General features: G+C 38.3%; 1 protein-coding gene across 2 annotated transcripts in view; it reads left to right on the top strand.

The window, feature by feature from the left end:
- Positions 1-3,867: 3,867 nt before the first annotated feature.
- The window catches only part of LOC132176403 (protein NARROW LEAF 1), a 32,022-nt gene continuing 21,122 nt past the window's right edge, over positions 3,868-14,767 (top strand). Inside the window, exons 1-4 of one of the 2 annotated variants that reach the window (XM_059588596.1) lie at positions 3,868-4,039; positions 5,434-5,493; positions 5,720-6,226; positions 6,411-6,554. In XM_059588596.1, coding sequence (XP_059444579.1) covers positions 5,732-6,226; positions 6,411-6,554 — 639 coding nt within the window. In that variant the 5' untranslated portion in view covers positions 3,868-4,039; positions 5,434-5,493; positions 5,720-5,731. The remainder of the gene's footprint in view (positions 4,040-5,433; positions 5,494-5,719; positions 6,227-6,410; positions 6,555-14,767) is intronic. The other variant, XM_059588595.1, reaches the window with a different exon arrangement.

Below are 14,767 nucleotides of genomic sequence, written 5' to 3'. Positions count from 1 at the left end.
ATTATCTTTTAAGGAAAAAGGAAAGAGAACTAACCTAAGTCTCTCTTGAGTTAGGCCTTGAACATTCTGCAACTTGCATAAGTCAAAGAATTCCTTAAGAAGCAAGTTGGGATCCTCAGTACTTGTGCCTCTGAAGTGAGTCAATGCATTGAGGATTTGGGGATAGATATAATAACTGCCATCCACCTCCGGTTGATATGCTATCCATGAGGGTTGATGGAGGTTTGTTGGCACGTATGCTTGCTTCATTGGTCTCCTCACTCGTGGTGGATTTGCTTCTAGGGGTCTTGGCCCGATTGGATTTTCTTGCAAGTCTTCCACTTCAACTTCTTCTTCTCCTTCTTTGTATCTAGGTCGTTGTCGAATTGTCCGCTCAATTTCAGGATCGAGGGGAAAAACGGTTGAGGCTTGAGATCGACGACCTTGCATGAACTTGGCAGCTTCAGCACTGCCTGGTCCGGATGCTCTCTGGAACTGCACTCGATCGCAGGTTGGTGCGTTCAATCGCAGTGCGCTCGATCGCACTTGACTGATGATTGATCTCAATCATAGAATGCCAATCCGCAACCTGCAACAGAAAACAGAAAAGTGAAGGGAAACAAGAAATTCTTTTTGATTTTTGCAAATACTAAATTAAAAATTGAAAATTAAAATAACAAAACTAAAGGAAGATAAATTTAAACAAAATTTGCCGCAATCCCCGGCAACGTCGCCAAAAACTTGTTGTGCAAAAATTTACCTAAATTAATAGGTAAATAATTGTACGTTTTACCTGCAAGTGCACAAGGTCAACATGGTAGTATAAGGTGCAAGTACAGGATCATTCCCACGAGGATTGCTAAATTTATGTTTAAAAATAGATTCCTTAAGCAAAAGCAAAATAAAAGTTGGTTGTTGATGTGATGATAACAAAGGGTAGGGCTTTGATATCCACCACTAATTATATTAAACTAGTATATCAATATGCCAATGCTTTGATCAAGTTATGCATATTTAATGTTTGCCAACCTAAGGGCATGGGTGTATACTCCTTAAGCTATTGATTTCCCTAAGCAATGAGTTAGGCATGGGTGTATACTCTAACTCTTTTCTTTCCTAAAGGATTTAGCATGGTATATACAAAGTTGTTATTTAGAAAAGCATATATGTTCTATGGAAATCGACAAACACACAGGGCCTAGGGCATGGGTGTATACTCCCAGTTCCCCATGTCGATTAACCCAAGAATCGCGGTGTGGATTCTTTTATTACTTAAGTTAAACCCAGGACTCGGTCATCGAAATTGATCTAACTAACAAGTCCATACCACATGCACATGTTGATCAGGCATACACATATGAGGAATTCATGCAAGCAGGTATTAATCAAGTTAAATAGCACAACATGATCATCACAAGGCGCCAATATTGAAATATTAATTTAACATAACTAGGGCTTCAATCTAGCCCTACTAAGTAAATTAGCTACACATAGAGTTGATGTTAAACATCTTCATAAAATAAAAGAAAGGAAAGGAAAAAGAATAAATCCGAGGCTTGACTTGAGAGCTCCTATTCTTCTCCCTTCTCCAAGCATCCTTATTCTAAAGGCTTAGGAGTCTATTTATAGGCTTTAGAAGTCCTTGGAAAAGTAGTAAACCCTAAGGTTTTCGTAGGGTTTCAATCCTATTACAATTTGGAGTTTGAAAAAACCTAATATGGAAATAGGGACATTATAGCCGCCACTTGGAATGCCTCCTACGCACGGGTGTGCTCGATCGCAACCCGTGTGCGCTCGATTGCAGGTCTGCGATCGATCCTTCTTTTGGCCTGCGCTCGATCGCTCCTGGCCTGGCTCGTGCAGCATCTTCTCTAGTATTGCGCTCGATCGCAGTACCAGGGAGCTCCAATTTTTCCATCTTCTCTTTTTGAGCCTAAATCACCCAGTTGTACTTCACTTTCTTCCAAAAGCCTATAAAAACATCAAAAACACAAAAAGAAATTAAAATGGCCTAATTAACTATAACCAAAGGATTAAAACATGTAAGATAAGGGCTGAAAATATGAATATTTTAGCACTTATCAACGGATCACTAGGGTTTCAATCTTTGTCTGACGTGTCTTATCACCTCATCGATCGATCATCTACTTTATGTCAATCAAACATGATATTTCTCTCAAATCTGCAGTGTACTATCACCTAACCGAATAAAAACCTTGATCATTGATTGATCAGTAGGGTTTTGCTGAGTCAAGTTGATCAATCGGTACCTTCCCACTGGTAGATTGGTCCAATCCAAACTTCCTCCAAGTGTTGTTCGTGCCTGTTCTCCCTAATTTCCATAGGGTTTTGCTGAGTCAAGTTGATCAATCGGTACCTTCCCACTGGTAGATTGGTCCAATCCAAACTTCCTCCAAGTGTTGTTCGTGCCTGTTCTCCCTAATTTCCATGTCATTCTCAGTCCCTTCTTTATTCTCTAAGTCCTCATTAAAGTAGCCAGGAGTAGGAGCATAGAGAGTGGAGGAAGCAATTACCATAGCATTCAAAATTCGGAACCACTCCGGAACCTAACCTAAAAGCACGAAAAAGGTTTACCAACATCAATGAAAGTATTTTATTGTTTTTTTTTTTTTTTTTCCTAGAGATGAGGATCTTGAGTCTACGAGTGGAGAGAATGAGCCCTGTAGAATGAGTAAAAAACCCGGAAGGAAAACCACTGACTTTTTCATTAACTCGTCAGATGCGGGGTTCACAAGGTGTACTTAGCAAGGTGTTGTATAAGTTGCATAAGCTGATACCTAATTTAGAACAGGGTGTTACACATTTGGCAATGCCAAATCGGTTGATTGAGATTCATTCTTGGTCAAATAAGATTACACAATTTTGAATTATTTTTAAGTTTTAACTTATATTTGTAGTCCCTTTTGATGCAATACTTGGAAGGCTTGTCGTGTTCAATCTAATGTCACTAAGACACATGTAATTTAACATTTTTTTTTTCCATTATTTCCCTTGACTTTTATTTATCCTGGTGTTACACATGTCATTCGGGTAAAGATTGATTGGTTAGTCAACTGGCCTAAATAATCAAGTTAGACCTAAAGGTTGATAATCTACAAGATTCATAGGCAAGCAAAAGAACACCTAGTGAGCCACAAGCTAGTGTTACCAGTGTTTAGGTTTTGTGATATAGTGAAAATAAAATTTTAAGTGGTAAATTAATATTTAGAAACGAGAAATGATTAATATTAATAATTTGTTTATATTTTTTTATAAATTTAATAGATCAATTATTAAATTTGTAAAGTCAACCATTGACTTATGTGGGGTATACATAAGTTTACAAATCTAATAGTTAATTTTTAAAATGATATAAAAGAAATATGGATAAAATCTTGACACCAATTCATTTCTCTTTAGAAAATAAAATGCTAGACCTCTATTTTTTTTTTTTCTAACAAAATTCTAACTATTTTATAACTTTTAACATGTGTCAATAATATTGAAATTTTTTTTTTAGTGACTGAAATATCTTCAATCATATACTGATACATAAAAAGTTGTAAAAAGTTTATAAAATAGCTGTACATGTAGTGTAACCCTACTAACAATAACCCATCCATTTTCCAAAAAATAAATAAAATGACCCATCCAATAAGAGATGATCTAATATAAACTCATATTCGTTGCTCCCAAGCCGTTCGATGTTAAGATTACATCGAGGAATTCAACATACAATCTAATCACATGGCTTCCAAGGGAAGACCTCAGAAGCCTTACCACGAAGCCGCCCACACCTGACACGTACTCCACCAACTCTTCTCCCCCATATGGCCATATATATAAAAAGCGAATACAAGCATTAAATATTGGCAAGTCGCATACTTTACCACATTTTGATGTACTATGCATAATATGCGACTTTGCCTTTCATTGGTTTCTATAAATGTCTACCACAATTGCGCAATTCGCCAATCTCTGCAGCTCTGCAACAAATTGCTGCTCCGAGAGATTGATGATCTTCAACTTTTTTCTACCTTTTTCCGCTGCTTGCCGATCGGTGAGTCTTCCACTTCTCACTCTTCTCTCTAATTTCTTTAATATCTTTGTGCATGGGGTCGGCTTCGGTGCGTGCATGTGTAAATTGTTATATATGCTTTTGTGTTTTCGGGGTTTGATTTTCTTCTTGTGTTCTTGCTGTCCATTGGCTGCGTGATTTTTAGCTTTTGGAGGAAACCTACATGAAATTTTTTTTGAAGCTTTTTGACACAGTGAATATGAAGTACGACATTAAACAGTTCATGGTTTGTTATTGCTCTATATGTTTGATTGCTGAGAAATCATAGGAAAATGAAAGGAATTTTAAGCTGCTGCTGCTTCTTTTTTTTTTTAATTTTTTTTATTCTTGGCTTTGTTTTCAACTGCAAAATGCTATGTAGAAGTGAGTTTTACCATTATTAAGGAGCTAGAATGCGGAAGATGTAAGGTTTTAGATCGATGCCTCTTCCAATTCTTTTCGTCTGTTTTCTTGGTTACCAAACGAGTCGCGGTACATTATCATGAATTTTCAGGTGTCTTTGCTTAATTATGTGTTTTTCTTTATTATCATTGTTTTTTTCAGGTTGTTTTGCTCTATTAGGTTTTTCTTCTATATTCTTATTGAATTAGATAGTGCGTTGAGTTGTCATTATGGGCTTAAAGTATACTTTCTCTTTATTTTTAGTGTAACACGTCATGATTGTGGAATTTCAAGGAGTTTTGTTCATATAGGTAGTGTGGAAGGGTGTTTAGCAAATTCGTATTAGTAGTATACTGTTTTCAGATTTCACCTCTGAGGAACCCTTAAGGGTTTTACCGCCAATGTTTTTTTCTTCTTCTTTTTTGTAAAATTATTCTCATGTCTCTTGTGTACACTTGACTATTAGGTATTGCAATTCCAACCCATTCCCCATCGTGTCTGATGCCAGATTGGGTTTTTGGTTTAATTTGCATTTCTAACAAGAACTAAATGCATAGTGTTGTTATCAACTTTGCCTTTTGTACTCCAAGCCACTGACAATACTTTAACATGAGGATATAAGGTTTTGTTAAATGAATTCAAGTGTTGAAGCCACTACAAACCATGAAACTTGAGATATGTTTCATCTGTGTTGATTATCTGGAATACATCAGAAATAAATTGAGAATCATTGCTGTATTTGGGAACTTCTAATGTGTGGTGAAATTTTTCAAAATGGTGCTAATGGTGGCTTCTTTCCACATATATCTATTCTGGCATTCCTTTTGCTCTTCTCATTTTACTTTTCTTACTTCTTTTCTTTTGTTGTTGAAAATTTCACAGAATTACATGTTAGCCATCTCACACATTTTGATATGTTGGTATCCAATGTTTTGTTAAAGTCTCTCTTTTATTTTATTTTATTTTTATCACTATAAATTTTGTTTTGTCCATAGCTCCAGTTCAAGCTTTTGATATGCTGTCCAGAATTCCTTTCATCGAAGCCTCATTTTGATGTATGAATCAAAGCAAGAGAATTCTATTTCCACTTTGTCGCCATTGTGCACCTTATCTTTATTTATTTTCATTTTCTGTTTTTATCTTGTTTCCCTCACTTCTTACATTTTTGTTTCTTATATCATCATTCCTCAACTTTGGTTTCTGTTACAGTTCGCTATTATTTCTATAGGTGAAACTGAAATATGGAGCAGACTAGACTTAACATTACTATTATTTCTATAGGTAAACTGAAATATGGAACAGACTAGACTTAACATGAGGTTCCGTTGTTCTGGTTCAACACCATCTGAGGAATCAGCGCTGGATCTTGAAAGAAACTGTTGTAGTCATTCTAATATGGCTTCACTGAGTCTACCAACACTTCAACCTTTTGCATCAGCTGGACAGCACTGCGAGAGTAGTGCTGCTTACTTCTCATGGCCTACTTCCAGCCGATTAAATGATGCCGCTGAAGAGAGGGCAAACTATTTTGCAAATCTACAAAAAGGGGTGCTACCTGAAATTCTTGGCCAGTTGCCCAAAGGGCAGCAGGCAGCAACATTGCTTGAACTCATGACTATAAGGGCATTTCATAGCAAGATCTTGCGTTGTTACAGTCTTGGCACAGCAATTGGATTTCGTATTCAGCGGGGTGTTTTAACCGACATACCAGCCATTCTTGTTTTTGTTTCCAGGAAAGTTCACAAGCAATGGCTCAGCCCTATCCAATGTCTGCCTACTGCCCTAGAGGTCAGGAAAGGATGTTCATTTTCACGTTTCTGATTAAATGCTTCTGGTTGATTATCCTTTTCCTTTTCTTTTTTTTTCCTATTTTGTTCGTGGGGTGAGTGGTAGATATTTCCTATACATGCTTGGCTCAAGTTTGCTTTTGTTTTTAACTGGTAGTTACCAAGGCATTTGAATCTTTAATCAGGGACCTGGCGGTGTATGGTGCGATGTGGATGTTGTAGAATTCTCATATTTTGGTGCACCTGAGCCTGCTCCAAAAGAACAATTGTACACTGAGATTGTAGATGACTTGCGTGGTGGTGATCCATGTATTGGATCAGGTTCTCAGGTATTCTTACTTTGCCAAGCAAGCATACACTTTTTGCTAAACTAGTTTATAGACAGAAACTACTAGTTCCATATTTGTATACAAGATCCCCATTTAATTTGATTATTTTTATGGGCTAATAAACATATGAAGTTTGGTAGCTTGGCACCATCCAACCTATGGCCTTTACCATGCTACCAAACTTCATATGTGTAGCTTGTGGCCTTTACCATAAATCAATAGGAGGGTTGTGGAGAAGATTGTTAAAGTTTTGTAGGAATAGTTTAGACACAACAGGTGGAGGCTATTATATTATTCATCTTCTTCATCTTATGTTAACCTAATACAAGCATCCCATTATATAGGATTAGGGAAATACCATAAAGACTAAACTATCCCAAAACCCTAATGACTCAAACTTTAACTCTTCTAACACTCCCCCTCAAGTTGGAGCATATACATCATATGAATCCAGCTTGGAAGATACAAGCAAACGAAAAACAACTAGAAAAACATACTCTAACACTCCCCCTCAAGCTGGAACAGCTTGGAGTACATAATACAAATAACAAGATAATTAAATAAAACTTCAACGCCGGTCGAAAACTTGTCGGAAACTTGAACAACCAAGATTTGATTGGATCTTGCTGCAAAACACCAAGCCCGGTCAGATACATCGATCACAACATTGGATCGGTTCTCCCTGGAATCGAAGGCTGGTCGGATACATCGATCACCAACAACCAACAACAAACACATGATTAACCAACAAGTTTCGCCGGAAAACAACAACTCTGAAAAAAAAAAAAAAAACTTCGCTGGAGACTTGCCGGAACTTCGTCGGAAAGTGCTGAAACTCACAGGAGATAGAACATGCCGGCAGTACCTAAAACAAAAGCAAAGCAGTGAAAGACATAACAGAAACAGTCACTGTAGGCTCGTCGGACCTTTGCCGGACTCTTGCTAGAGTATCGCCGCAGAATGCAGACCACTCTTGCTACTCCAAAAACAACAACAGAATTAAACGATGACCACAGATCAACGTTTCAACAAGAAAAACATCAAACAGCTGGATTTTTTTTTTCCCGATGGCCGCCGCAACTTCGCCGGCCACCACAGAACATGCCGGCCATCACACCCAGCAGCAAGAACTCGCACCCCAGCAGGAACGACAGTGATGGTTTTTCTTTTTTTCTTCACCAGAGGTGTTCCTTCGGTCATTGTAAAACAAAAAAAAAAAAAAAAATTCTGCTACCAAGGCACTGCCTGTGTGGGCATTAGGCCCACATGGGCAGTGCTGCCACCAGAAAAGCACTCAACAAAACAACACAAATAGAGCGGAAAAAAAACTACTACAAACAAAGGGCCAAGAATTCAAACCCTAAGACTCTGATACCATATTATAATTTATATGAACGGCTTAGACACAAAAGGCGGAGGCTATTATATTATTCAACTTATCTTTAACCTAATACAAGTATCCTATTATATAGGATTAGGGAAATACCATAAAGACTAAACTACCCCAAAACCCTAATGACTCAAACCCTAATTCTTCTAACACTCCCCCTCAAGCTGGAGCATATACATCATATGAATCCAGCTTGGAAGATACAAGCAAACGAAAAACAACTAGAAAAACATACTCTAACAAAGATAATGTTTGTCTTCTTGTAATTAGATAATGTTCGCCTTCCGTTTTCTTAGTAATAGATTGTCCCGCTATGATGGAGTTCTTTACTTTATTTTTGAGCAGGGGCTCATGGATCTTCCCCTTGTAGGGGGGTCATGTACATAGTCTGAAAATCAGGATTCCCCTTCTTGGTCAAGAATTGATAGATTTTTTGTTTCTTCGAAATGGGAAGCCAAGCACCCGGGCCTGTTCCAAAAGAGATTGCATAGATTGTGCTCAGACCATTTCCCCATTCTCCTTGATTGTGGAGGTATTTAGGGCGGCAAAAGACCTTTTAAGTTTGAGAATATGTGATTAAATGTTGAACATTTTGTGGATAGGGTGAGGCAATGGTGGTCTTCTTATCACTTCCATGGCTCTCCTAGCTTCATCTTGGCTCAAAAGTTGAAGGCCTTGAAGGCTGGTTTAAAAGTCTGGAATGAACATGTGTTTGGTAATGTGGAGTTCCATATGAAAGCTCTTTTGGAAGAGTTGTATGCTCTTGATAGGTTGGAGGAAAAGAGAGCATTGGTAGTTGAAGTGAAAGTGAGGAAAAGCTTGGTTATTAGTGAATTGGAAGAAAAAAAAACTACTTTATTGGAGGAAATCAGTTGGAGACAAAAGTTGAGGGTACTTTGGCTTAAAGAGGGTGATTAATGCACTAAGGTTTTTCATCAGGTATCCCAAAGAAGTCTAGGGCTGTTAATGTAAAAGACTTCGAACCTGTTAGTCTTGTGAGTGGGGTATATAAAATTATTGCCAAAGTTCTTGCCAATCAGTTGAGAAGGGTTGTGGAAATGATTATTTCGAAGCCCCAAAATGCCTTTGTTAAATGTAGGCAAATCCTTGATTTAGTGCTTATAACAAATGAACGTCTAGATAGTAGGACTGGATCTGGTGAACCACAGATGCTTTTCAAGCTGGCTATGAAGAAGGCCTATCATCATGTCAATTGGGAGTTCTTACTTTACATGTTGAGAAGGTGCTGATTTGGGGTGGAAATGGTACTCCTTTTTTTTTTGATAAGTAAATATGATATAAAAGAGTGCAGAGGGGCGCAACCCACATACACGGGAAGTATAAAAGAGAGCGCCTAAGAGGGAGAAAAATGAAAAAGAAAATCAGAGAAGCTAATCCCTATAGGAGCTAGCCAAGCGGCCGTCCAGGAATACAAAGTAAACAAGAAAAAATGAGTCAATTCCTCTATAGTCCTAGTGGAGTTCTCAAAGCATCTAGCATTCCTTTCATTCCAAATACACTACATAAGACACAAAGGGATCATCTTCCACACTACCGCGCTTCGAGAACTTCCTCCCGACCACCAACAATCAAACAAGCCCCTCACCTTGCAAGGCATGACCCAAAGCAGCCCAAACCGATCAAAAATAGTATGCCAAAGAACACTTGCGATCTCGCAATGGAGAAGAAGATGATCGACCGACTCTCCATTCTTCTTACATATACAACACCAATCCACTACCACTATGTTCCTCTTCCGCAGGGTGTCATGAGTCAAAATTTTGCCTAAGGCCGCGGTCCACCCGAAGAAAGCCACTCGCAATGGCACCTTAGTACACCAAATGCTCTTCCAAGGAAACACTTCATGGTCACAATTGGACAATGCCTTGAAGAGAGACTTAACCTCGAAATTGCCTTTCTTAGACGAAGACCATCGAATACAATCCATAGAGCCTATGGATATCTTGTACGAATACAACCAGTCAAAGAAAGAAGAAATCAAATCCATCTCCCAATCCTGTACTGACCGCACAAAAATGACATTTCATTCGACAACCCCATTCCTCCAAATAAAGTTATCCTTCACTCAAGCTTCTTTGTGTCTGGCTATGCTGTACAAAGACGGGAAAGCATGCTTCAAGGAGGAGTCCCCACACCAAATATCATGCCAAAAACGCACTTTCGAACCCACCCCCACCTCATAACGAATACCTTTGGCAAAAAAATTCCAACCTTGCCGAATGTGCTTCCATAAGCCCACACCATGGGAACCCGAAACCTCCTTAGTGCACCAACCACCCTCCTGATCTTCATGATACTCCTTGATAGTGCATTATATCTCTTAGGTGTTGTATTCCGTATTGGTGAATGGTAATCTGTCCATTTTTTTCTGTAACTCCTGTGGGTTGCGATAGGGAGACCCTTGTCTCTTTTTTTTGTTCGTTATTATCATGAAGGCTTTAAGTAAAATGCTCTGTGCAATTGTTGATGGGGGTCTTATCTCGGGTTTCTCTATGGCGTCTAGGCACTCTGTGTGATTAATATGTCACACCTGTTGTTCGCATACGATAGTTTGGTTTTTTGCAAGGCTAATCCTGACCACCTTCGCTATCTGCGTGCTTTATTCTTATGTTTTGAAGTTGTCTACGGGTTGAAGATTAACCTGGTTGAGTCAAAATTGGTTCCAGTGGGTAACGTGGATAATGTAGAGGGGCTGGCTGTCGTTTTGAGGTTGCGGGGTTTCCTCTTTGCCTTAAGTCCTTTTATTCTCTTTATACTTGGACAACTGTGTATTTAGCTCCATTGGTGTTTAATTTCAATGATTTTCTTGTTCGAGTCTTTCTAGATAGGCGTTTCTCTTGTATATTTCTTGTATACCCGCGTTGCGCTTTTAATGATATTTCGATTACTTCTTCAAAAAAGAAAATCATCCGAGTAATATTGGCAATCTAGCAAGCCAAATTCAATGGCCTACTAGGCTTGTGCAAGGTCATGGGTTTGCAAGTCTTCATCTATCGTTTACATTGTTATTTCTCAAAACACACTCAGGATTCTTGGATCTCAATGGTTTTACGAGACTTATTGGCCATGATTTTTTTTTTATTCCGTATTAAAGTCATTTAACATTCTTCCAAAAACACACACCACGTATTTTTATATATTTTTGAACAACTTCAGATGCATTTGATCTTTTATTGTTACATTCTTTTATTGTTACATTTGATGTTCACAACTTAGAGGTTTTGATGCACCTGAAAAAGTCATTACTTTTGTGCTGTAGAAAAATCTAAAGAGTACAGAACAATGATAGGAAAGATAGTTGGAATAAAGGAGAAGAAAAAGACAGAAGAAAAAAAGTACGAGAAAAACACCAGAATTAGGGTTCTCTTCCTGTTCATGTATTATTTATAGTTGCTACACATTGTACAGAGACATAAATTCCCTCCAATAAAGTAGCATAAAAATAATAACACATCAACACTACCTCTCAAGCTGAGGCAAAGACATCTCGCCTGCCCAACTTGCTTAAGATAGCATGAAAGGCGCTACTTAGGTCTCCTCTTGTCATGATATCAACAAGTTCTTCCCTTGTCTTAACATATGTTGGGCATATTAGACCCACTTGTAGTTTTTCTTTAATGAAATAATTGTCAATATTGACATGCTTAGTTCGATCATGTTGGACTGGATGGTGAGCAATGTTGATTGCAACTTTGTTGTCATAATACAGTCTCATGGAATCTTTGGAATATCAAGCAAATATCTTTAAGTAGTATCTTCAACCACAATATTTCATACACTCCATGAGTCACGAGTCTGACTTCTGCTTCCACACTGGATCTAGCAACCACTAACCGTTTCTTACTACGCCAAGTAACCAAATATACAATATTCTGATGTGAACCATAGATCTATAATAGATCCAACCTAATCTGCATCTATGTAGGCTTTTATCTTCAAGTGATCATGTTGTGAAAACAACAATCCCTTATCTAGTGAGGATTTTAAGTAGTGAAAAATCCGGTAGACCACTTCCATATGAGACTCACGTGGTGAATGTATAAACTGACTTACCACATTCACAACATATACAATTTTGGAACAGGTATGAGATAAATAAATCAAACTTGCCAACAAATCATTGAGTTTGTTTATGATGAAATCTCTACATAGCTCAGAAAAAAATGCTCAGACCATGCTCGTGGTGATTGTTTTAGACCATACAACGCCTTATTTAGTTTGCACAATTTTTTTTTTTTTTTTTTTGATAAATAAAGATATATTAATCAAAACGCAGAAGGGCGCAACCCTAGTACACAGGGAGTATACAAGAGAGCGACTAAAAGGGAGAAAAAGAAGAAGAGAACATAAAAAGGAAGTCAGGGAAACTGATCACTACTGATCACTAGTTTGCACAATTTACCCATAGAATTGGAAAATTCATGCCTTGGAGGAACTTCTATGTATACTTATTCTTCTAGATCTTCACGAAGAAATGCATTTTTAATGTCAAATTAGTGCGACGACCAATCCAAATTGCTGACACTAAAAGTAGGACTTGAATTGAGTTCATCCTTGCTACTGGAGCAAATGCCTCCTCATAGTCAATTTCGTAGGTTTTTGTAAAACCTTTTGCAACTAGTCTAACCTTGTATATCTCCTAGGAACCATTGAGCTTATGCTTTAGAGTAAACACCCACTTGCTTCCAACCACCTTTTTTCCATTAGGCAATTCAACAAGACCACATGTATTATTTTTATGAAGAGCTTTCATCTCTTCTTGCATCGCATCCTTCCACTTTGGATTTGCTAAGTGCCTTTTGTAAATTTTTAGGAATAGACACAGACGAAAATTTGAATACAAATGAATGATATGAAGGGGTACATGACCTAACTCCTTTGCATTGTGAAATAGGAAGATTAATATCATTGACGATAAGTTTAAATCAGGGATAGAAGTAGTATTACTTGAGTTAGGATTAGGTGTTTGGCAAGTAGCATCAGGAATGGTCTTACTTTTCTGGCATTTGGATTAAACTCTCAACTCCTCCACTAGTGGCTCATACAACTCATTAATAAGAGACTCATTAGCAAAAGGTTGATGTTTGTCATGCTGGCACATTAGTAATGACAAGTAGAAGACTATTTGTAGAAAATTTCTCTTCACTTGGACTCTCCCCTGAATAGAAGTTTGGGTGGATGAGAAATATGGTTGTGAATCAAAAAAATAACATCCATCAAGACAAACATTTCCATGATGAGGGATGGTAACTTTTATACTCCTTTTTAAGTGGGGAAATAACCCACAAAGATACATTTGAGAGCACAATGATATACTTTACCCCAAGTCGGACCATGAAGGTGAACAAAACAAACACATCCAAAGACCATTAGATAAAGATGGGGGACAACACCTTAACATGTGTTTTAAATCTAAGACATGAGAGGGCATCCTTTTGATGAGATATGTAGCAGCGAGTAAGGCATCACCCCAATAAGATTTGGGATATCAAGCATTAAAAATTCAATTATGTCTAGAAGATGTCAATTTTTTCGCTTAGCAACTCCATTGTACTAGGGAGTATCGACACAAGTGCTTTGATGGTACCACGTTCACAAAAATATGTATAAGATCACCAGACATATACTCACCCCCATTGTTAGAATGGACAATTTTTATAGAGGTATTAAACTCGGTCTGAATCATTCTTTGAAACATTTGAAAGATAGGACACCTTTTGGTGGGCTTGTCAGGACAAGAAATGAAGCCCAGGGCCATTGGTTCGCTTAGAGTCACACTTGAGCCCACTGGCCATATGAAGACACAGGAAATATATGGAGGTGCACCACAAAGGATCCTTATTCTTGCCACGTCACCATAATGGCCTGCTAAAGGATAAAGTTGATGGTTGCTCTAAAGGGAATATTTGTTGCGCATGGATACACCCTACGGACGCTAGAGGACAGCACCACGAAGCTTGAACGGCATACTTCATACTATAAGGATGTGCCCAATGAAGGTACGCCACGTGGCGGGGCAGTTACGCAAAAGGAAATCTACTATCAATAAAAAAGAGGCAGCCACTGTAGCTGGTAAGGCCGAATTCCCTCACTGTCTGCGTATTTCTTTCTCCAAAATCTCTTCTCCCATTCTTCTTTGAGAGCCCTTTTACCTACTTATTAATCAGAGACATCCCCACCGGCTCCGAAAAGTCTCCCTGCTTACTCCCTGTCTATTTTGCAGGCACTCTCGGCTAACCTTTCGGCATGTGATCAACTATATCAGCGGTTTGGCGCCATCTGTGGGATATTTGTAAATCACCTTACTTATGCTAAACCGAGCTCTTCTGGGGAAGTGGCTGTGGCGCTATGTTCAAGAGAGAGTCATTATGGAGGATTGTGGGTTTTAAATATGGTATTGCTTGGGGTGGGTGGTGTTCTAATGAGGTTCATGGGTCATATGGAGTGGGGCTTTGGAATAATATTAGGACGGGCTGGGGAAGCTTTCTAGCTACACTAGATTTGAGATAGGGGATGGCTCTAAGATTTGATTCTGGCATGACATTTGGTGTGGGGATCAAGCTCTCAAGACATCTTTTTTAGACTTATTTAGCATTGCCCGTTTTAAGGAAACTACTATTGCAGATCATTTGGAGAGTGGAATATTAACTTTCTTAGAGCAGCTCGTAATTGGGAGATGGATCTCTTTATCCCTCTTTGCCTATTGGAGAGCTCCAGGTGGTAGGTCTCAACTTGACGCAATTTGGAAGATGATTTTGCCTTACCTTATGTGGTGTATATGGAGGGAAAGAAACGATCATAG

Source organism: Corylus avellana, chromosome ca3 (assembly GCF_901000735.1).
Source record: "Corylus avellana chromosome ca3, CavTom2PMs-1.0".
In the NCBI taxonomy this organism is placed as follows: Eukaryota; Viridiplantae; Streptophyta; class Magnoliopsida; order Fagales; family Betulaceae; genus Corylus; species Corylus avellana.
This window is presented reverse-complemented; position numbering and strand designations above follow the sequence as displayed.